Here is a 23205-nt window from a genome sequence, read left to right on the forward strand (position 1 = left end):
CCTCCTCCCCCCATCCTCAGCCATATCCACATTAGCATGAAAGCTCAGTGAACATAGACAGTTGTATGGAGGTTTGTTGTTGTTGTTGTCAGTTGTGGGGCTTGAACTCGGGGCCTGAGTACCGTTCTTTTACTTAAGGTTAGTGCTCTACTACTCTGAGCCACAGCTCCACTTCTGGTTTGAGTGATTAATTGGAGATAAAAGGGGACTTTTCAGCCCAGGCTGGCTTTGAACTGCAATCATCAGATCTCAGCCTTGAGTAGCTAGGATTACAGGTGAGAGTCACAAGTGCCCTGCTTTGGTTTGTTTTTTGTTTTGTTCTTAATATCAGTGCTGCCTTTGAACTCCTTTTGTTCAAGCTAGCACTCTACCACTTGAGTCATCGCTCTACATCCAGCTTTTTGGTGGTTCAGAGATGAGTCTCACAAAACTCTTACTTAAGCTGTCCTTGAACCATGAACCATGATCCTTAGCCTCATCCTCCTGACTAGCTAGTATTATAGATAGGTATGAACCACTGGCTGTTGTTACTCTTAATTTTGCTGGTACCTGTAGTATTCTTCTTTACCTATTAGCCACTGTTTATGTCACAGGCGACATCTAGACTGAGAGAAAGAGGCTGTGATGGCCGCCTGGCAGGAATTGAAGTCCAGCAGCTCTTTTGTTCCCAGAGTGCAGCTATTCCGGAACACCAGCTGAAGGAACTGAACATAAAAATCGACAGCGCTTTGCAGGTAAAGTCTTTTTAAACCTAGCATATAGATAGAAAGTGATATAACAGAAGGAGAGAATTCAAGTTGTGGTATTGGGCCAGTTGGAAAAACTAATAAAGTAGTTACTTATTGGCCTCAAGTCTTTTAATAACTGTAGAAAAATTTAATTCCCGTTTTGGTTGGACTTTATCTTATTCTAACCAGCTGTGTCTAATCTTGATTCTTGAAAACACTTGCTTTGCAGGCATATAAAATAGCTCTGGAAAGTTTAGGCCACTGTGAATACGCAATGAAAGCTGGCTTCCACCTGAACCCAAAGGCAATTGAGGCAAGTTTGCAGGTATGTTTTTCTGTCAGGTAGTGCTGGGAGCTGTGGGAGGTGATTGGCCAGGCATGTGTGGGCCAACCGTGGCTCACCTCCTCCTCTCTTACCCCTTCTTCAGGGCTGCTGCAGCGAGGTGGAAGCCCAACAGACAGGCCGGAGACAGACTCCCCCTCAGCCAATGCAGTGTGAGCTTCCCACTGTCCCCGTGCAGATAGGACCACACTTCCTGAAGGGCGTCTCCTTTAACGAATCAGCGGCCGACAATCTGAAACTGAAGACGGTAGTTTTCCATGCACTTCCAGTAATGGGCATAAACTTGGAGTTCTCAGGGGGAATCTAAGGGCTTGTGAAGAGTGTAGAATTAAAAACAGGAGGTCAGGTCAGGCCGGGCACTGGTGGCTCACACCTGTAATCTTACTCAGGAGGCTGAGATCTGAGGATCGCAGTTCAAAGCCAGCCCAAGCAGGAAAAGTCCATGAGACTCTTATCTCCAATAAACCACTCAGAAAACTGGAAGTGGCGCTGTGGCTCAAGTGGTAGAGCAGCGGTAGCCGTGAGCTGAAGAGCTCAGAGACAGTGCCCAGGCCCATAGTTCAAGCCCTACAACCTACCAAAAAAAACCCAACAAAAATAGGAGGTCTTGTCTTGGCCAGGTACCAATGGCTCATGCCTATAATCCTAGCAACTCAGGAGGCCAAGATCTGAGGTTTGCAGTTCAAAACCAGCCCAAGCAGGAAAATCCCTGCATCTCTTATCTCCAGTTAACCACCAGAAAACGACTGAGCTATGGCTCAGTGGTAGAGTGCTAACCTTTAGCACAAAAGCTCAGGAGCCATGCCCAGGCTCTGAATTCAAGCCCCAATATTCTCTCTGTTTCTCTGTTGTTCTCATTCTCTCTCTCTCTCTCTCTCTCTCTCTCTCTCTCTCTCTCTCTCTCTCTCTCTCTCTCTCTCTCTCTCTCTCTCTCTTCCTCTCACTCTCTCTCTCTCTCTCTCACACACACACACACACACACACACACAAGATGTTAAAGAAGGAACCTGTGATCCTTCTCAATATAGTGATATCTAAAGATGACACACCAGCAACTTGTTTTTGTGGTGTTAGGGTTTGAACCCAGGACCTCACACATGGGAGACAAGTGTTCTACCACTGAGCCACAACCCTAGCACTGTGGTGACATTCTTTCAATGAAATATTTGCTGAGAAAATCTTTTTTTTTTTTTTTGGGTCCGGTCGTGGGGCCTGAACTCTGGGCCTGGGCGCTGTCCCTCAGCTCTTCAGCTCAAGGCTAGCGCTCTACCACTTGAGCCACAGTGCCACTTCCGGCTTTTTTCTTTCTGCTTATGTGGTGCTGAGGAATCGAACCCAGGGCCTTGAGCATGCAAGGCAAGCGCTCTACCACTGAGCCACCTTCCCAGCCTGCTGAGAAAATCTTATTCAAACATTTAACCTAAAGGATTTGAAAGTACACTGTAAATACGGTGTATGAATGTTTTTGCTGGACTTTGAGAATTGAGAGGAGAGGAAATCTTACATTAATACATACTAATAGCTTTTTGTTCAGCATGGAGCTAGCCATCATGCCATGTACTATGTCATTTAATGTTGCCCTATCAGGTGTAACTACACCCCATCCCCCATTTACCAGATAGGGAACAGAAGCCTAAGGAAGTTGTAGAACTGGAGACTGAGCTCATGAAGGCTTATTTCCAGAGTCTGTGTACCTGACCACTTACTTGATCATCCAAAATAAGAGTTGATGGGTTTTTGTTTTTGTTTTGTTTTGGTGCTGGTCCTGGGGTATGAACTTAGTCCTGAGCATTATGCCTGAGCTTTTTTTTTTTTTTTTTTTTTTGGGTCCTGTTGTGGAGCCTGAACTCTGGCCCTGAGTACTGTCCCTCAGCTCTTCAGCTCAAGGCTAGCGCTCTACCACTTGAGCTGCAACGCCACTTTTGGCTTTTTTCTTTTTGCTTATGTGGTGCTGAGGAATCGAATCCAGGGCCTCAAGCATGCAAGGCAAGTGCTCTACCACTGAGCCACCTTCCCAGCCCCATGCCTGAGCTTTTGACTCAAGGCTAGCACTCTACTACTTGAGCCACAGCTCTACTTCCAGCTTTTTTTGGTGTTTGATTGTAAATAAGTCTCATAGACTTTCCTGCCCAGTTTGGCTTTTAACCATGATCCTCAGATCTCAGCCTCCTGAACAGATAGGATTACAGACATGAACCACCAGCACCTAGCTTAACAGTTGAAGATTTGACTAGTTTTTTTATGGGTTTTTTGTTCGTTTATTTGTTTGATTTTTGTTTTGTTTGGTCAGTCATGGGGCTTAAACTCTGGGCCTGGGCACTATCCCTCAGCTCTTCAGCTCAAGGGTGGCACTCTGGAGCCACAGTGCCACTTCCGGTTTTCTGAGTGGTTTATTGGAGACAAGAATCTTAATGGACTTTCCTGCCCAGGCTGGCTTTGACCCATGATCCTCAGATCTCAGCCTCCTGAGTAGCTAGGAGGCGTGAGCCACCAGCACCTGGCTAGTATTTTATTTTTATTGGATGATTTTGATTCTTTATTTAGAAAGATTCAGAATTTCCAGATTTCTTGGCCATTCTGCTCAAGAGATAATAAATAACGCTGTTAATGCTATTATAGAAATCAAGATGGCACACGCCTATAATCCTAGCACATAGGAGGCTAAAGCAGAAGGATCATGAGTTCCAGGCCAACTTGGGCTATATAGTGTTGACACTTATCTATAAAAAAAAATATTTTAAGTCATACTTATATACTAAAGCTTGTTATCCATATTTAGCCATTTTCTCTGGGGTTGACTGATGGTAATTAAGGAATTCAAATGTCATTATTTGCATATGCTTAAAATGTTTTTCTCTCTCAGATGATGATAACATGCATTTCTACAGCTTTTAGAATCCTGTGTGTCTTTATCTTGAGATGAATGCTTTTCTCATCCATCTGCAGCACACAATGTTACAGCTGATCAAGGAAGCAGGCTGCTACAATGGAATCACAGCCAGAGAAGATTTTCCTGTCACGGAAGTGCTGAACCAGGTGTGCCCATCCACATGGCGGGGTGCCTGCAAGACGGCTGTGCAGCTGCTGTTTGGCCAAGCAGGACTGGTGAGTGAGTCTGATGGGCAAGGGAGAGAACAGAGACATCTCAAGCATGAGCCAATGTGGTGCTGCATATGCGTGATAATACCAAATGATTTTCTGAGTTCTTCAGTGCTAAAGAATGTAGACTAGGGCCAGGCACCGGAGGCTCACGCCTGTAACCCTAACTACTCAGGAGGCTGAGATCTGAGAATCACGGTTCAAAGCCAGCCTGGGCAGGAAAGTCCGTGAGACTCTTATCTCCAATAAACCACTAGAAAACTGGAAGTGGCTCTGTGGCTCAAGCCGTAGATCACTCGCCTTGAGCTGAAGACTTCAACACAGGGACAGTGCCCATGCCCAGAGTTCAAGTCCCAGGAATGACCAAAAAAAAAAAAGAATGTAAACCAGATTTTTTTTTAAAGTAAAGAATAGCTGGGCATTGGTGGCTCCTAACTGAAATCCTAGCTACTCAAGAGACTGACATCTGAAGATGAGATCTTTTAACTTGCCTGACTCCTGAACTATAGTGGATGTCTTTCAGCTGCCCAGATTTGGCAAACTACTTCCTGTCTCAGGCATTAGCCCTTGGTCCTCCTCTTAACCGGAAGTTTGGCTCTGATGGTCACATGGTTTTGTCCTCTCATCCATCTTGTGTCAGCTATTTCAGGAGATCTCCCCTGGCTTTGCTGCTGTAAGCAACATTCCCCCTCCAATCACTGTACCCCAGCTCTCTGTCTATCTCCTTCCTAGTAATAAAATGACAGCATCATCTCAAGCACAGTGCTATGGTCTTCTCATCTTTCATTTTTTAGTTTGTTTTTGCTTTCTTTCTTTCTTTCTTTCTTTCTTTTTTTTTTTTTGGGTCCGGTCGTGGGGCCTGAACTCTGGGCCTGGCCGCTGTCCCTCAGCTCTTCAGCTCAAGGCTAGTGCTCTACCACTTGAGCCACAGTGCCACTTCCGGCTTTTTTTCTTTTTGCTTATGTGGTGCTGAGGAATTGAACCCAGGGCCTCATGCATGCAAGGCAAGCGCTCTACCACTGAGCTACCTTCCCAGCCCTGTTTTTGCTTTCTTTTTTTGTGGTACCTGGGGCTTGGACGCTGTCCCTCAGCTCTTCAGCTCAAGGCAAGCGCTCTACCGCTTGAGCCACAGCACCACTTTCAATTTTCTAGTGGTTCATTGGAGATAAGAGTCTCACGGACTTTCCTGCCTGGGCTGGCTTTGAACCGTGATCCTCAGATCTCAGCCTCCTGAGTAGCTAGGATTACAGGCGTGAGCCACCGGCGCCCAGCTTGGTCTTCTCATCTTTTAGACAAAAAGGAAAGCCTTTTGCTCAAGCCAGGTGGGTCAGGAGATCAGCATCTGGAATCACTATTTAGTGTTTTCTGTATCACCACCGGCCCATATAACCCTGTGCACTTGATTCCACAATTAGATTGGGGAGGAAAAAAAAAGACTCCTTAGTTTCTGCTTTATACTTTGTTATTTTTTTGTTTTTTGTTTTTGCTTTTGGTACCAGTACTGGGGCTTGAACTCAGGGCCTCTCACTCTCACTTACCTATTTGACTCAGAGTTGCCACTCTAACACACCTCCATTTCTAATTGTTTGATGGTTAATTGGAGATAAGTGTCTCTCCAGCCAAGCGTCAGTGGCTCTTGCTGATAATCCTAGACACTCAGGAAGGTAGTCCACAGAGATGAGCTGTTTTCCTCAGCATAGAACTCTGAAGAGAAGGGGCTGGGAAGTTGGCTCAGTGGTAGTTGCCTTGCATGCCTGAGGCCCTGGATTCTATTCCTCAGCACCACATAAGCAAAAAGAAAAAAGCCAGAAGTGACGCTGTGGCTCAAGTGGTAGAGCGCTAGCCTTGAGCTGAAGAGCTGAGGGACAGCACCCAGGCCCAGAGTTCAGGCCCCATTATGGGACCCAAAAAAAAAAAAAAAACTCCGAAGAGAAGTAATAAATTAAAAGTTCCCTGATGACCAATGAAAGATCCACTACTGCCAGGCACTAGTGACTGATGCCTGTCATCCTAGCTACTTACGAGACTGAGATCTGAGGATTGGGGTTTGAAACCAACTTGGGCAGGAAAGTCTATGAGGCTCTTATCTCCAATTAACCATCAGGAAACCAATAGTAGAGCTGTGGCGCAAAGTGGTAGAACACTAGCCTTGAGTGAAAGAGCTCAGGGACAGTGCCCAGGCCCTCAGTTTAAGCCGCATGCCAGACAAAATAATAATAATAATAATAATAATAATAATAATAATAATAATAATAATAATAATAATAATAATAATAAGATTGTTTTATAATCTTCAAGACTGGGAGAACCATGGTAGTATATTTTCAAAAAAAAAAAAAAGTACAAATAAGTCAGGACATGTAGGCTTAAGAAACATGGTTAAGTTTTTTTTTTAAAGGTCCCTTCCTATTCAGAGCCCAGAAACTTCCTAGTCCCTTATCCCCTGATTGCAGGACATCTTTGTATATGTCTGACAAAGGACCTTTAGATTTGGATTCTGGGGGCAGGAGGAGAGAGGAAACACCTGTCTGGTCCAACAAAGACTGTTCTTGGACAGGAAGTATTTCCGAGGGAGCAGCTGCAGGAGCTGTTTACAGCATTGGAAATGGACACCATTAGAGATGGAATTTGAGATGATGATAAACAGCTCTGCACAGCTTGACCCCTCCTGAAATATAGATTTGTTTTTAAAGTCTTTTATCATTGTTTTCTTGAAATAATTTTGTGGTAGTGATTGTTGTTGTTTGGGTTTAAGTCTTTGTTGTTGATGTTTAGAGGTAGCCCCATAGCCAAGGTTGCATTGAAATTTGGGATTCTCCTGCCTCAGCCTTCAGAGTGCTGGGATTAGAGGCATGTGCCACCACTTCCTGCTTGAAATTCTTTTAGTTATTAGAAAATACAGGCATCACTTTGTAAGACTCCTTAGATAGGTGGTTACTAAAAAACTCACCTCCAAGAAACTAGGGGTATGGTTCAAGGAGTAAATCACTGCCTAGTGAGCTCAAGGCCCTGAGTTGAAATGTATTACTGTGCAAACAAATCTTACCTCCAGATAAGAAGAGATCATTGAAGAATGGTTACTTTATCTTGAAGTTGTTCTGATTAGGTCAAGATTAAATCATCTTATTTGAACCCAGGACCTGGGCACTAACTATCCCTGAGTTTTTGTGCTCAAGGCCAACATTCTACCACTTGAGTCACAGCTCCACTTCTGGCTTTTTGGTGGTTCATTAGAGATAAGAGTCACATGAATTTTCCTGCCTGAGCTGGCTTTGAACCACAGTCCTCAGCTGTCAGCTTCCTGAGTAGCTAGGATTACAGGTGGGAGCCACCAGAGTTCAGCTTCTTCAGTCATGTGTTTTACATAGCTGTTATCTTCCTGGTCTCAGAGTAGATGCCCTGCCACGAAATGGTTCTTAGGAATACTCAGCATTGAGTACTCAACTCTTGCTTTGGTTACCATTGTAATCCATTGAATTACCCACCCACCCCCAACCTGATGGTTGTTTCTGTTTCTTTCTTAGGTTGTAGTTGACACAGCACAGATTGAAAATAAAGAAGCCTACGCCCCCCAGATCAGTTTAGAAGGCTCCAGAATTGTGGTTCAAGTCCCATCCACATGGTAACTTGATTCTTAACATTAACAGAAGCCTTATTTCTGTGAAAGTTTACACACTTTTGAAATGACTGTTACGTTTTCAGAAACTCACATGCTAGCTGACACAACAGGCCTTAACTCCATGTTCTATATGTATGATCATTTTTGTATAATGACATATCTTGCTTGTTGCTCTATGATAAATAAGCCAAGGTTTCTGAAACAAAAGAAACTCTTTGACTACAGTGTAAGTAACATGTTGATACTCATGATGAGCAGTGTTATCTTCCCTTTGTCACTCAGCCTCCAGGTTTTTTTTTTGTTTTTGTTTTTGTTTTTGTTTTTGTCCGGTCGTGGGGCCTGAACTCTGGGCCTGGCCTCTGTCCCTCAGCTCTTCAGCTCAAGGCTAGTGCTCTACCACTTGAGCCACAGCGCCACTTCTGGCTTTTTTCTTTTGTGCTGAGGAATTGAACCCAGGGCCTCATGCATGCAAGGCAAGCGCTCTACCATTGAGCCACCTTCCCAGCCCTCCAGGTTTTTTTTTTTTTTATTTGCTTGTTTGTTTGTTTTTTGTCAGTCAGGTCGTGGGGCTTGAACTCTGGGCCTGGGCGCTGCCCCTCAGGCTCAGCTCTTCAGCTCAAGGCGAGCATTCTACCACTTGAGCTACAGTGCCACTTCCGGTTTTCTAGTTGTTTATTGGAGAAAGGAGTCTCACAGTCTTTCCTGTCCAGGCTGGCTTTGAACCGTGATCCTCAGATCTCAGCCTCCTGAGTAGCTAGGATTACAGGTGTGAGCCACCGGTGCCCCGCTAAAAGATCTTAGTTATTTTTTAGTTATTTTTTGGTTGGTCATGGAGCTTGAACTCTGAGCCTGGGTGCTGTCCCTCTGCTCTTCAGCTCACAGCGAGTGCTCTACCCCTTGACCACAGCGCCACCAGCCTCCAGTTTTTAAACTTAGTAGACCTTTTCTCAGTCACCCATTACTTCTCTAAAGCTGTGTTCTTGACCTTGATCTTGTGTAAGACTTTAATCTTGAGCTCCTATCTTGACCCAGTATCATTGCAAATCTGGGGACAAACAGCCCTTTTTACCTATTTAATTATATTTGTAATACTTCAAAGAGATAAAAGATTATTTTTAATTTGTAGTTTATAAGAAAAAAAAATAGCTCCTACAAATGAGTTAAGAAACAGGGCAAGGAGCCAGCTGCAGGTGGCTCATGTCTATAATCCTAGTACTCAGAAGGCTGAAATCTGAGGACTGAAGCTCAGCCAGCCTGGGAAGAAAAGTCTTTGAGACTCTTACCTTGAAATAACCACCAAAAAAAATCAGAAGGTGAGCTATGGTCCAAGTGGAAAGCACCAGCATTGAGCAGAAAAGGCTAAGAGACAGTAGTGGAACAAAAGAAACGATATGATGCCATTTTGCCCACAGTGGTACTGAATATTATAATAGTAGGAATTTAGGCTAGACTTCAGAATCAGGCAAGGTAGATGTTGAGTAGAGAGTAGGTCTCACAGGCTTATTGGAGGGCAGTGGGAATATCAGAGCCTAAAATAAGGGTGTGACCTCAGCACTTCCACATCTGGCCACTTGTCCTCGTAGGGGGCATGTAGATTCCACTATGAGAATCTGAATCAGTCTTAGTAATAGCCAGTGTCTTCGAGTAGATCATATTAATCTTAAAATGGTAATCTGAGTGAATACTTAACCATAAAAAAATATTGTATCGGGCTGGGAAGGTGGCTCAGTGGTAGAGTGCTTGCCTTGCATGCATGAGGCCCTGGGTTCAATTCCTCAGCACCACATAGACAGAAAAAGCCGGGAGTGGTGCTGTGGCTCAAGTGGTAGAGCACTAGCCTTGAGCTGAAGAACTGAGGGACAGCGCCCAGGCCCAGAGTTCAGGCCCACAACTGACCGAAAAAAAAAAAAATTATATCACTTAAGTAGGAAGAAATAGAGATAGTAAGGACACAAAGGTACTATTGGTGCCTGTGTGGATCATAGTAGTAGTTAGGTAATGCTTACAAGTTGTCTTCTTTTATCATCATCATTTTCTGTTTTTTTTTTTTTTTTTCAGAGCTGGGGACCAAACCCAGCTAAGCTCTCGCTAATATTTTTCACTCAAAGTTGGTAGTCTGCCACTTGAGCCAATTCCATTTCCAACTTTTATTGGTACTTAATTGAAGATAAGAGTCTCGTGATCATTCTTGCCTGATTCTCAGATCTTAGTCTTGATCCTCAAATCTTAGTCTACTGAGTATCTGGGCTTACAGGTATAAGCCACCAATGCTTAGCTCTCTATTTTTTAAATATGAGAGCATGTGACAGATTCAAGGCACTGAAAATGCCTGAAACCAGCTGAGCACTTGTGGCTCATGCCTGTAATCCTAATTCAGGAAGCTGAGAATTGATAATTGAGGTTTAAAGCTAGTCAGGGCAGGAATGTCCATGATTTTGTCGTTGTTGTTGCTGCTGGTGGTGGTGGTGGTGGTCATAGGGCTTCAACCTGGGTCTGGTGCTGTCCCTTGGCTCTTCAGCTCAAGGCTAGCACTTTACCACTTGAGCTACAGTATCACTTCTAGAAATGTCCATGAGACTCATCTCCAATTAAGCACCAGAAAACCAGAAATGGAGTTGTGACTCAAAGTGATAGAGCACTAGTAGTGTTGAGTGAAAGAGTTCAGGGACAGTGCCCTGGCCTTGAATTCAAGCCCCAGGACCAGCAAAGAAAAAAGAAAAAAAAAAAAAAGTGTGTGTGTGTGTCTCTGTGTGTGTGTGTGTCTCTGTGTGTGTGTCTCTGTGTATGTATGTGTGTGTAGACAGATAGGAGCAAAATGTTTTTTTGTTTTTTTGTTTTTTTTTGTCGGTTGTGGGGCTTGAACTCTGGGCCTGGGCGCTGTCCCTCAGCTCTTCAGCTCAAGGCTAGTGCTCTACCACTTGAGCTACAGCGCCACTTCCGAGCAAAAATGTTTTAACACTTAAGTTTCCTTCTAAAAACCCTCCCTGAGGTGTGGCTGACTTTATAAGTCATGGAACCTCTAAGGGAAAAAATTTTGACTTTATTTCTTTACAGAGGCTCCCTCTGCTGGCTGTGTTTGGTAACTAGGCAAATTATTTGGGCTTTTCCCTTTGAAATTAAAGACTGAATGTCTTGTCAACAGTGCTTGAGTCTTTTAAGTGTCTCAGATTCCATATTTCTTTTTTTTTTTTTTTTTTTTTTGGGTCTGGTTGTGGGGCTTGAACTCTGGGCCTGGGCACTGTCCCTCAGCTCTTCAGCTCAAGGCTAGCACTCTACCACTTGCGCCACAGCGCCACTTCCGGCTTTTTTCTTATGTGGTGCTGAGGAATCGAACCCAGGGCCTTGAGCATGCAAGGCAAGTGCTCTACCACTGAGCCACCTTCCCAGCCCTCCATATTTCTTTTGAATTTCGAAATATTTTGCATGGGTACATTCTGAGTGCATAATCTCCGAGGTGGAATCCAAATCTTAACACAAAAGTCCCTATGTGTCAAATATACCCCTTACATGGGTAGCCTAAATGTAAATTTTTATAAAGTATTTTCAATACACCTAAGTTTGTACTATAACTTGTTCCACTAAGTTAAGGTATGGAATTTTCTACAGATTTTGTTACATTGCTGCTCAGAAATATTTTCAGTTCAAGTCAAGTCTGTACAAAAAGCAAGACCCTGTCTGAAAGAAATAGCTAAAAGCCAATCAAGAGGCTGAGATACGTGGATTGTGGTTCAAAACCAGCTCAGGCGGGAAAGCCAATGAGACTCTTTATCTCCTAATTCACCACCAAAAACTTGAAAGTGGAGCTGTGGCTCAAGTGCTAGAGCCATCAGCCTTGAGCAAAAAAGTTAAATAAGGCACAGTATCCAGGCCCATGAGTTCAAGCCTCAGTACTGGCACCAGAAAAAAAAGAGGAGTCAGTCACCAAGGAGATTCCAAGATATTTAAGAGCTCTGTGTCAGAAACTGGAGTCTGATACCAAGTACTCAAGGATCCGAAGCAAACTTGCTTTTAGCACTTAGTTAGCATTGCAGGAACTCTGTCAGGGGCAAGAGTTAGACAAGTATACCCAGATGGCACCACATAGCCATTCTGTTTTTACTAATACAAGATAATTAGCACTTCATTAGACAACAATTACAGGTTAGCTGATCTTGTCCAAGGGTAAGCCTACTCTAAGTGTTAGATAGACTAGATTAAGCAATCACATTCTCTAGGTGAGGTGCATTTTAAATGTTTACAATAGTCTAGTCTTATGAAGGATCTATTTGGATTTGGGATCTCATTGTGATTTGAAGCACATCTGTTTGTTTGTTCGTCAGTCATGGGGCTTGGGTACTGTCCCTGCACTCTGGAGCTCAAGGAAAGTGCTCTAACGCTTGAGCCATAGTGCCACTTCTGGTTTTCTAGTGGTTTATTGGAGATAAGAGTCTCATGGAGTTTCCTACCTGGGCTGGCTTTGAACCATGATTCTCAGATCTCAGCCCCTTGAGTAGCTAGGATTACAGGCATGAGCCACCTGTGCCTGGTAAAAATGTATCTCTTACATTGAAAAATAGAAGACATTCTTTTTTGTTTCCTCTGCCTTTTGCAGAGCAGTGAGTTGCAAAGTTTGCATTTGCTCAAACTTGAAGTCTTTTCCATGAAGCTTGCTCAGAATACTTTTGCAACCAAACTCATGCAGCCTGGTTTGTGCCTAGGTGCCTGAAGGAAGATCCCGCTACCATGTCCCTGCTGCAGAGAAGCCTTGATCCCGAGAAGACCCTGGGCCTGGTGGATGTGCTCTACACAGCTGTACTGGACCTAAACCGCTGGAGGGCAGGCAGGTGGGTGCCCTGGCCAGTTTTAGAAATTTTGCTATCTCATCTGCATTGTAAACAAACTGAATTGAGACCAAATTTTGTTTATGTGTGTTCATGTTACTGATAGTAGTATGTGAGCAAGTAGTCATGCAAAAGGACTTTGCAGTAATATTCTGTTCTCTTTTTTTTTTTTTTTTTTTTTTTTTTTGTCGGTCGTGGGGCTTGAACTCTGGGCCTGGGCGCTGTCCCTCAGCTCTTCAGCTCAAGGCGAGCGCTCTACCACTTGAGCTATAGCGCCACTTCCGGTTTTCTGGTGGTTTATTGGAGATAGGAGTCTCACGGTCTCTCCTGCCCGGGCTGGCTTTGAACCGCGATCCTCAGATCTCAGCCTCCTGAGTAGCTAGGATTACAGGCGTGAGCCACCAGCGCCCGGCTATTCTGTTCTCTTTTTAAAATTTTTGGTGCCAGTCTTGGGGTTTGAACTGAGGGCCTGGTCACTGTCCCTAAGCTTTTTGTACTCAAAGCTAGCATTTTACCGCTTGAGCCACACCTCTACTTCTAGATTTCTTGGAGGTTAATTAGGGATATGAATTTCACAGAATTTCCTGCCCAGGCTGGCTATGAACTGCGTTCCTCAGATCTCATCCTCCTGAGTTGCTAGGATTATAGGCATAAGCCACTGAGCCTGGCTGAAACTCCTTTTTACAACTACTTAAGAAAGAAGGGAAGGGCTGGGAATATGTGGCTTAGTGGTAGAGTGCTTGCCTAGCAAGCATGAAACCCTGGGATGCTTCCTCAGTACCACATAAACAGATAAGGCTGGAAGTGACACTGTGGTTCAAGTGGTAGAATGCTAACCTTGAGCAAAAAAAGGAAAGTAAGGAAGAAGGAAGGAAAGAGCAAGCCAGGTGATGGTGGCTTACACCTGTAATCCTAGCTACTCAGGAGGCTGAGATCTGAGGATCATGGTTCAAAGCCAGCTCGGGCAGCAAAGTATGAGAGACTCTTATCTCCAATTAACCACTAGAAAACCAGAAGTGGCGCTGTGGCTCAAGAGGTAGAGTGTTAGCCTTAAGCTGAAGAGCTCAGAGACAGCACCCAGGTCTACAGTTCAAGCCCCACAACAGACCAAAAAAATAGAGAAGAGAGACAGACAGACAAGCCCAGGTGTCTCCTATATGCTCAGGAAGCTGAGATCTGAGGATTGTGGTTTGAAGCTATTCTGGCCAGGAAAGTCGAATTAACCCTCAGAAAACTGAAAGTGATGCTGTGGCTCAAAGTGATAGAGTACTATCCTTGAGCAAAACAGCCCAGGCACAGTGCCCAAGCTCTGAATTGAAGCCTCACAACTGACCAAAAAAAAAAAAGACAACCCCAAGCAGAAAAAGCTTGGAAATGAAATTGTGGCTCAAGCAGTGGAGTGCCAGCCTTAAATGAGAACAAGAGGCCCTGAGTTCAAGCCCCAGTATTGGCATACCCAATAAAAAGGTGGTAGAGGCTCTTAACCAAGACTTTATTCTCTTAATGAAGTAAGAGCTGAGAAGTGTTAAAATTTATTCACATCCTTCATGAAATGAATTTATATCTGAAAGTAGCTGCTATGGATGTGACACAATGGTACAGCATTTGCCCAGCATGCATAGGGCCTTGTATACCATCCTGTCTCTGCTTCTCTCTCTCCCTCACTCCAGTGAAAGCAGCTGACAGTGCAGCTGTAAGATTACTTCTTGGTGAATTGCTAATTTTAGAACTAGTAGAAACCTTAAACATCTTGCCATGATACTACTTCTCCCCCTTAACGCCACAGGGTCTCTGTACAGTAATAGAATATCTCCAGGGTCACACTGTTATCACCTCCAGTTTCAACTCCTGCCTGTGTCCTTTCTACGTTTCAGTCCAGGGAAAATTTTTTCAGAAAACTTCACACAATGGCAATCATTGAACAATCGTGGTGCCAAGTCCCCAAAGTGTGGTGTGAACTTGTCCATTTGTCCTCTGCTGGGTCTACAGCTTCTCCATCCCCACCTTCCAGCACAGACCTGACTCTGCCAATGACTTCCACATCTGGCCTGCTTTTCAGTCCTCTGCTGGGTTGATACCTAGGCCAGATGGTGCCATTTTCCCAGCTCTGGGTTAAGCTCCCAGAGATTGTGTACACTAGCACCCCACACTCCTTGTTGTTCTTTATGCATGTACCCCTCCCTCTCTCCCTTTTTCTCTTCCTCCCTCCTTTCTTCCCTCCCTGTCTCCTCTGTGTATGTGTCTGTCTTCCTGTCTTTTTTTTTCTTTTGTTTAATGGTATTGGGATTTGAACTAGAGCCTCACACTTACTAGCAGGCACTCTACTACTTGAGCCATGCCTCCAGCTTTCCCCTTTTTGGCAATGCTCCAGGATCAAACCCAAGGACTCAAAAATACTAGGCAGTCCGAGTCTTCCTTGTTTAAGAGATCCATTTCAGCCAGGCACCAATGGCTCACACCTGTAATTCTAGCTACTCAGGAGGCTGAGAGCTGAGGATCGCCGTTCAAACCAGCCTGGGCAGGAAAGTCAGTGAGGCTCTTATCTCCAATTAACCCCCAGAAAACCGGAAGTGGCGCTGTGGCTCAAGTGGTAGAGCACTAACCTTGAGCTGAAGGACTGAGAGAAAAAAGAGAGAGAAATATTCATTTCAAGCTGGGTGCTGGGGCTCATGCCTGTAATCCTTGCTACTTAGGAAGCTGAGATCTTAGGATCGTGGTTCAAAGCCAGCCCAGGCAGGAAAGACTCTTATCTCCAGTTAGCCACCAGAAAAAAAAAAAGAAGTACTGCTGTGGCTCAAGTGGTAGAGCACTGGCCTTGAGCTGAAGAGCTCAAGGACTGCACCCAGGCCCAGAGTTTAGTCCCCACGACCACTGACCAAAAAACAAAAAAAAAAAGATCCATTTCATTCTCCAGTTAGGGCGTGTGTGTGTGTGTGTGTGTGTGTGTGTGTGTGTGTGTGTGTGTGTGTGTGTGTGTGTGTGTGTGTGTGTGTGTGTGTGTGTGTGTGTGTGTGTGTGTGTGTGTGTGTGTGTGTGTGTGTGTGTGTGTGTGTGTGTGTGTGTGTGTGTGTGTGTGTGTGTGTGTGTGTGTTTCAGTTCTGAAATTTGAGCTACCGCTCTACTTCCAGCTCTTTTAATTGACTATAACAGTCACAGACTCAAGCCCCATGACTGACAAAAAAACAAGAGTCTCAGACTCATGACTTTGAACCATGATCCTTAGATGTCAGTCTTTTGAGTAACTAGGATTATAAGTGTGGACCATCAGTGCCCAGCTCCCCTTAGTAAGGTCTTTTTTGTTTTTCCTGTTTAAATAGGGAACAAGCTTTACCCTGCATACAGATCCAACTCCAAAGGGAGGTATGTGACTTTGGGAATCCAGCTGATCTGCCTTCTGGAAACGGCACCAAATCTTCAGGCGGTCTGCAGAAGACATTCTCCAAACTAACCTCCCGGTTCACCAAGAAAGCTTCCTGTTCCGGGTCAAGCAGCAGCACAAATTATTCCATCCCAAGCACCCCTTCCAAAAACATCTTCATAGCTGGCTGTTCAGAAGAGAAGGCCAAAATGCCTGGCAACATAGACACACGGTTACAGAGCATTCTGAACATCGGCAGTTTCCCTAGGACCCCAGACCCTTCCCAGTCAGTTCAGAATTCCAGTAATCCAATGGCCAATGGTTTTTTTCTGGAGAGGCGGGAGAACTTGCTGCCCGGGGAAGATGGCAAGGACGAGAAGGGCATGAACTTACCAACTGATCAGGAGATGCAGGAGGTGATTGATTTCCTCTCTGGCTTTAACATGGGCCAGTCACATCAGGGTTCCCCATTGGTGACCAGGCGTAATTCTGCTGCCACAGCCTTGGTGACTGAGCAGAAGGCCGGAGTTTCGCAGCCACAGCAGCCATCACTGCCAGTGCCCCCTCCTCCACGCCCCCCCCAGGCTGGGACCCACACACCTCTGACATCCCAACCGAGTCTGGCCCCTCAGCAGCAGTCTCCAAAGCAACAACCACCCCAGGTGCAATACTACCAACACCTGCTCCAACCCATTGGACCACAGCAGCCCCCACCCCAGCCTCGGGCACCTGGGAAATGGGTCCATGGCTCCTCCCAGCAGCCGACACAGCCAGTGGGAGCAGGTCTTTCTCCTCTGGGCCAGTGGCCGGGCATATCTGATCTCAGTTCTGACTTGTACAGCCTGGGTCTCGTGAGCAGCTATATGGACAATGTGATGTCAGAGGTTCTGGGACAGAAGCCACAAGGACCTAGAAACAATACCTGGCCAAACAGGGACCAAAGTGATGGAGTCTTTGGAATGCTGGGAGAGATTCTGCCTTTTGACCCTGCAGGTACATGAGGCCTCCCCACTTCTCACCCCATTTCAACACATGATGTCATCACTGAGGATTTCTTAGGGCATGTCAGCCACAGCCTTACTTAAAGTGAATATAACTTACAGTGAAATAACTTAATCCTCCTCATTTGAAGACTGTTTCAGCCTATCTAGAGGCTTAAATAGGGCTGATTTAACAAGCATGGGAAGGACTAGTGAGAAGAGGCTGAGGTCAACTAGCTTTATGTTATTTGTGTGTATTTGTACCAGCTCAAAGCTGGTACTTGAACCACACTTGAACCACAGCTCTACTTCTAGCATCTTTTTTCTGGTTAATTGGAGATAAGACTCTCACTCTTACCTATCTGGGCTGGCTTTGAACTGTGATCCTCATATCTAAGCCACCTGAATAGCTAGGATAATAGGCATAAGTTGATGGTAACTCTTCTTGACAGTTCATGCTCGAAACATCCTCAAACTTGAAACTGCAGTGCAAAAAAAAAACCATTTCCTCTTGCAGGGTATTAGCTGTAGCCAGCAACTAGCTCTGGGGCATGTGGCTGCCAGTTGCTTAGCACATTTCATTGTGCATGTGACCAGCCTATCCTCAGCGAGAAAGAAACCAAGAGGTTGCTTTGTCTCCCACCTTTGTTTGTTCTTTTGTCTCAACACAGTGGGTTCAGACCCAGAGTTTGCACGCTATGTGGCAGGAGTGAGCCAGGCAATGCAGCAGAAGCGGCATTCCCAACATGGTCGCCGACCAGGCCACACCCGAGGCAACTGGCCACCCATGGAGGATGCCCACCGGACCTGGCCTCTTCCAGAGTTCTTCACAGAAGGGTGAGTACAAAGCCTAACAGGGGAGCCAAGTTCAGGGTCTGGATGTCTCATGTGAAGTCTGTGGAAGGGGAAACACATGGATGTTTGTGCACTGTGGTTGGCAGTTCAGTTCTAATACCCCACTCCAGCAAGTAACATGGTTAACCTTTCAGAAGCTCAGGAAGGACACCAGGTTGTGTGATCAGTCTCTGGACACACCACGTTTAAACTCTGGGCCTGGGGTGCCGTCCCTCAGCTCTTCAGCTCATGGCAAATGCTCTACCACTTGAGCCACAGTGCTACTTCTGGTTTTGTGGTGGTTCATTGGAGATAAGTATCTCCTGGACTTTCTCTCCCTGGCTGGGTTTTTTGTTGTTGGTTTTTTGCCACTCCTGGGGCTTGAACTCAGGGCCTGGGCACTGTCCCTGAGCTTCTTTTGCTCAAGGCTAGCATGCTACCATTTGAGTCACAGTGCCACTTCTAGCCTTTTCTGTTTATGAGAAGTCAAACTCAGGGCTTTCATGCATGCTAGGCAAGCACTCTACCAGCTCTACCCCCCCCCCCAGCTGGTTTTGAACTACAGTCCTCAGATCTCAGCCTCCTGAGTAGCAAAGATTACAGGCATGAGCCTCTAGCACCTGCCTTTCACATCTTATTATAATGTTTGTGTTTAATGTCTTTTGTACTGAAGCCCAGATGCTGGTGGCTCAATCTGTTATCCTAGCTACTCAGGAGGCTGAGATCTGAGGATCATAGTTTGAAGCCAGCTGGGCAGGAAAGTCTATGAGACTCTTTATCTCCAATTAACCAGCAAAAAGCTACAAGTGGAGCTGTGGCTCAGGTGGTAGAGCACCAGTCTTGAGCAAGAAAGCTAAAGGGAAGAGTTCAGGCCCTGAGCTCAAGCCCAGTGCTAACACTAAATCATAATAATATTAAAGTTTATATACAAGCCAAAGGGTTCTAAGGACAACAAAAGGTGTTACTTTTGAAATAAGAGAGAAGGGAAAAATCGTTGGGTTCTGGAAGGTAGAAACAGGAGTCCACTGTTGAGTTTATGAGATTGATGGAGAGAGGGCAGACTTGGGGCTGTGGGGTCAGTGTCTTGCTGGCTGGCAGGAGCCCAGGACCAACTTCTCTCCTGGACTTTCAGAGATGGCCTGCACAGTGGCTGGTCAGGTGCTCAAGGAGACTCAGCCAGTTCCAGTGACGAGACATCTTCAGCCAACGGGGACAGCCTGTTCTCCATGTTTTCAGGGCCTGACCTTGTGGCTGCAGTCAAGCAGAGAAGGTAAGAAGAGATTTTCGAGCCACAAGGAGGAAGGGGAGCATGAGAATGTGACCCAGCTTCCTGGGAAAGCCAGGTGCCCAGCAGCTTATAAAGAGCATCTTCAGGAGGAATTGTCCACAAGCCAAGCTGGCTGGTCCTCTCAGGACCACCACACAGACTTGTAGCCCAGGTGATGACATTGGGGTTGGGTTTTTGATGAAAGAACAGTTTCATGATGACCAGAAACACAAGTGTAATAGGCAAAGGAGGAATCAAGAGACAGGGTCTGTGTGAGCTGGTCTAGGACTTGCAGGATGCAGCCTTTCTGCCAACGACCAGGGCCAGGGCAGCCATGTTGTCATTGATGAGGTTTCCCTGCAGGCTTTGTAGTTCCTGGCAAAGGTCTCACCCCCTCTGACCCTCCTGGTAATACAGCATGTTTAGATGTAAAGAGTCATGAAAATGACTAGAATTAGAGGTGAGTTTAGTGAGAAAGAAGTGGGGAGTTGGGTGCTGGTGGCTCATGCCTGCAATCCTAGCTACTCAGGAGGCCACCACACCTACACCTCAGGGCCTAGAGACCCCAGAGCCAAGTGACTAGATTGTTCCCTAGAGTTTAGCTGAACAGGAAACCAGGCCATCACCACTCTGAGCTCTTGATTCTTTCAGGAAACACAGTAGTGGAGAGCAGGACACCAGCACGCTGCCCTCGCCACCTCTCCTTCCCACCGTGGAGGACATGAACCAGGTACTGTGAGTACGGGCAGGGGTTCTGAAGCTTTAGTCTCAAGAGGGCCTGATGCCGGACACCAAGGCTCACACCTGTCATCCTAGCTACTCTCGAGACTGAGATCTGAGGATTGCAGTTTCAAGCTCACATCAGTAGGCAAATCCTGGAGACTCTTAGCTCCAACCACCAAAAAGCCAGAAGTGGAGGTGTGACTCAAATGGTAGAGCAGTTGCCTTGAGTGCAAAAGCTAAAGAACAGTGAGTGTTCAAACTCTAGTATTCCCCCAAAACATACACACACAGCTCTGCTTTGAGTTCAAACCCCAGTATCTCCCCAGAACACACACACACATCTGCATTCCTAGCAAGTAGCTTCCATATTGGACAGTGACACTGCTTTCATTGTAAGCCATTCCCTTGGACAAGGCTGTGAGAGGCTCCAGCTTTCACCCGACCCTCTACAAAGAAAAAAGGGCCAGAGATCTGGGACATGGGACATGGGTAGACGTGCTAAATCCCCACTAAGGACCTTTTTTGTCTCCCAGGAGAACAAAACCAAAACATGGCCACCCAAAGCACCCTGGCAGCATCCTTCCCCACTGCCCAGCACGCTGCCCAGCCCTGGCACATCCCTCTATGCTGTCGCCAGCCCCAGCAGCCAGTGGAACGACACCATGCAGATGCTGCAGTCCCCCGTGTGGGCGGCAACCAGTGACTGCAGTGCCACTTCCTATACCTACGTGCAGACGCCGACACCGCAGCCCCCAGCCCCAAACCCACCACACAAGGCAGCACCCAAGGCCTTTAAGGCCTTCCCTGGCAAGGCTGAGCGCAGGCCAGCCTACCTGCCCCAGTACTGACCAGGGCAAGCCTACCTGTCAGCCGGAGCTGGAGTGGTGAGCGCCCCTGCACCTAAGCTGACACCAGCCTCCTCCTGCTACCCCAGAGGACCAGTGCACCCCGATCCCAGGGAGAGGTATATTCCTTGGGGGCGGGGGCGGTTGGCAGCTCAGTCCTGTTTCTCAAGACTTTGAAAGGCAGCAGACCCAAGAGAACCAGCTGAAGAAGGAGAGTCTGATGCTCAGGGGATTTGCTGGGTAATCTGCATGCTTAGTAAGCACCTCAGGTGGTTGGGATGCCACATTTGGAGAACAGGTGTCTGAGAGGGTTAATAAGAACAAAACTGACCATTCTTCTGGAAGTCTGTCCTCCCTCCTTCACACACTGGGTGGTGACTACACCAATCACTGACTTCATAGCTGTTTTTCACATAGGCTTTGGTTCAAACCTCTCCTGCCTGAAACACCCATGGGTCTTTTAACATACCAGATATACTGGCTGGAAGTTTGCTCTCAACACTAATTTTGTTTAACTTCATACACAGTGGGATAAATATAGACTCCTTTAGCCACCTGGGTCTTCTGGGGCTTGGTTAGCATGTCTCACCCTGCAGTCTTCACCAGATTCTCAGAGGCAAGACAGGAAAGCTGATGTCTGAAGGTGTACTCCTGATGGGCACAGAGATGAGCTGCTGTCCACAGAGACTGCACCTGCCACCCTCCCATCCTTCCACCCGCGGCCAAAGGGGTGGTACAGTCCCAGATGGGGAGCTATGGGAAAGGGGCTGCAGAGGTGTGTGCGCGCGCACGCGCGCGCACACACACACACACACACACACACACACACACACACAGGGACATTGTGAGCTGACTCAGAAGACAAACCAATTATGATGTAGACAGCAATTAAAGTCTTTAAAACACAAAATAATAAAACACAAACCACATTTCCAGTTAACATGTGCCATTAAATAGATAATATCCTGTGGGTTTAGGATATTTTCCAGCCAGGATGGATCCAGAAGAATTGAATGGTGCTTAAATTGAAAAACAATAAATATATATCTATATTGACTATAGACATCCCACTGTATTATTAGTTGAGGTTGCAGAAAGTTCTTTATATAAATCTTATTTAAATTTTTTTCATATTTCACCTTTGAAAAAAGTCTAATTGAGAAAAATCCATGATATTTTCTGGTATGAAAGTTTGACAGTATTAATTTTTTTTTATATTTTCTTAAATCATTAAACCATTTTAATATATGTTAAACTACTAATAAATGGTTTATTCTTTCTAACTCCATTACAAGCTTTTCCAACAAAGATTTAATAACATTTATGTTCTCATTTTTCTACAGATAGTAAATTTATATTTAAAAATACCAAAAAGAATATATGTATGTATACACATCACATGCACACACATGCATGCACACACACACACACAAACACACACACACAAATCCTAGAAGACCCTTAGGGCTTCTGTGCCCAGCCACTGAGATTTTCGTATGGTGTTGTCTTTGCCATGTGCAGACACATTGCTACGATCCTTCACCCACCATGGGTTCCATTCACCTCACCATGTTTACAGAGAACTGTTTTGTACATAGAGTTTTTCAGGCACGTGTTTTGCACCAACCCTGCGTGGCTCTTGTCTGTGTGTGTTGTCACAGTATGCACACTAATCTCTGTTAAAAGTTCCTTGTGGCTGGTTTTTTTTCCTTGTAAGATAGTTTTTTCTATCTCCTTCAGTAATGTGTTTCTTCCAGTTCTGTTAGACAGAAGTACTCTGGTTTTAACAGTGCCTCCCCAGACACCTCACCCTGGACACACGTCAGTCCTCTGTGCCCCCCCTGCCTCTCCCTCCAGCACAGGCGACACGTCTAATTGTCACTTTCCAATTTGTTTTTGTTTTCTCCCCTCCCCACCTCCTAGTAAGGAAGACACTTTGTGTACTTGCATCTCCATAGCTGAGACTGTGGGGCACTGTTTGTGTAGTCTCTGTGCGGGTGCTGTGTTCCTAGCCCTGCCTGCTCTGAACACTGGTGATTCCAGGTGCTGCGCTCGGCAGAGAGGTCTTGCCAAAGCGCATGTGTGTGTGTGTGTGTGTGTGTGTGTGAGTGTGTGTGTGTGTGTGTGTGAGTGTGTGAGTGTGTGAGTGTGTGTGTCCTCTGCATGACTGAGCAGACATGGCTGCCTTGCTCAGACATCTGCAGGACTTTGGGTGAAGAGTTACTATGCTTCCAAACTGGAACTCTACATTTTGTATCTTACTTTGAAAGCTCCTATAAATAAAATAACTATTGGCTTTATTAAAATATATATATATACATTTAATAATACCTTGTATCTTTATTTAAAACAAAGGGTAGCAGCCAGTCAGAGCCACCTTGGTTCATGGCTTTGACAAGCTTTGCCCGAGTTGGTTTTTTAGGTCAGCATGCCCTCTGATTCTGAGGTCTGTCAGGGAGTCAGGATGAGCTGTAGTGGACAGGCAGGACACAGAAAACCAATCACAGGCCTTCACATTGACTGCCCTGAGCCAGAACCAGTACAGGCCTCTGCATGTGCAAATGGGGCCACAACAGAAGTTAAGGAGAC

General features: G+C 45.7%; 1 protein-coding gene across 2 annotated transcripts in view; it reads left to right on the forward strand.

Moving 5' to 3' along the window:
* Positions 1–22944, forward strand: part of Garre1 (granule associated Rac and RHOG effector 1) — a 63563-nt gene extending 40619 nt beyond the window's left edge. For both annotated transcript variants that reach the window (XM_069998579.1, XM_069998578.1), the window contains exons 4-14: positions 594–734; positions 958–1053; positions 1157–1318; positions 4018–4176; positions 7695–7792; positions 12487–12612; positions 15927–16960; positions 17619–17784; positions 18914–19051; positions 19700–19778; positions 20305–22944. In XM_069998579.1, coding sequence (XP_069854680.1) covers positions 594–734; positions 958–1053; positions 1157–1318; positions 4018–4176; positions 7695–7792; positions 12487–12612; positions 15927–16960; positions 17619–17784; positions 18914–19051; positions 19700–19778; positions 20305–20619 — 2514 coding nt within the window. In that variant the 3' untranslated portion in view covers positions 20620–22944. The remainder of the gene's footprint in view (positions 1–593; positions 735–957; positions 1054–1156; positions 1319–4017; positions 4177–7694; positions 7793–12486; positions 12613–15926; positions 16961–17618; positions 17785–18913; positions 19052–19699; positions 19779–20304) is intronic.
* The last annotated feature ends 261 nt before the right edge of the window (positions 22945–23205 follow it).

The sequence above is a fragment of the Dipodomys merriami genome, unplaced genomic scaffold (genome assembly GCF_024711535.1).
Source record: "Dipodomys merriami isolate MVZ:Mamm:240054 unplaced genomic scaffold, mDipMer1.0.p SCAF_52, whole genome shotgun sequence".
Classification (NCBI taxonomy): Eukaryota; Metazoa; Chordata; class Mammalia; order Rodentia; family Heteromyidae; genus Dipodomys; species Dipodomys merriami.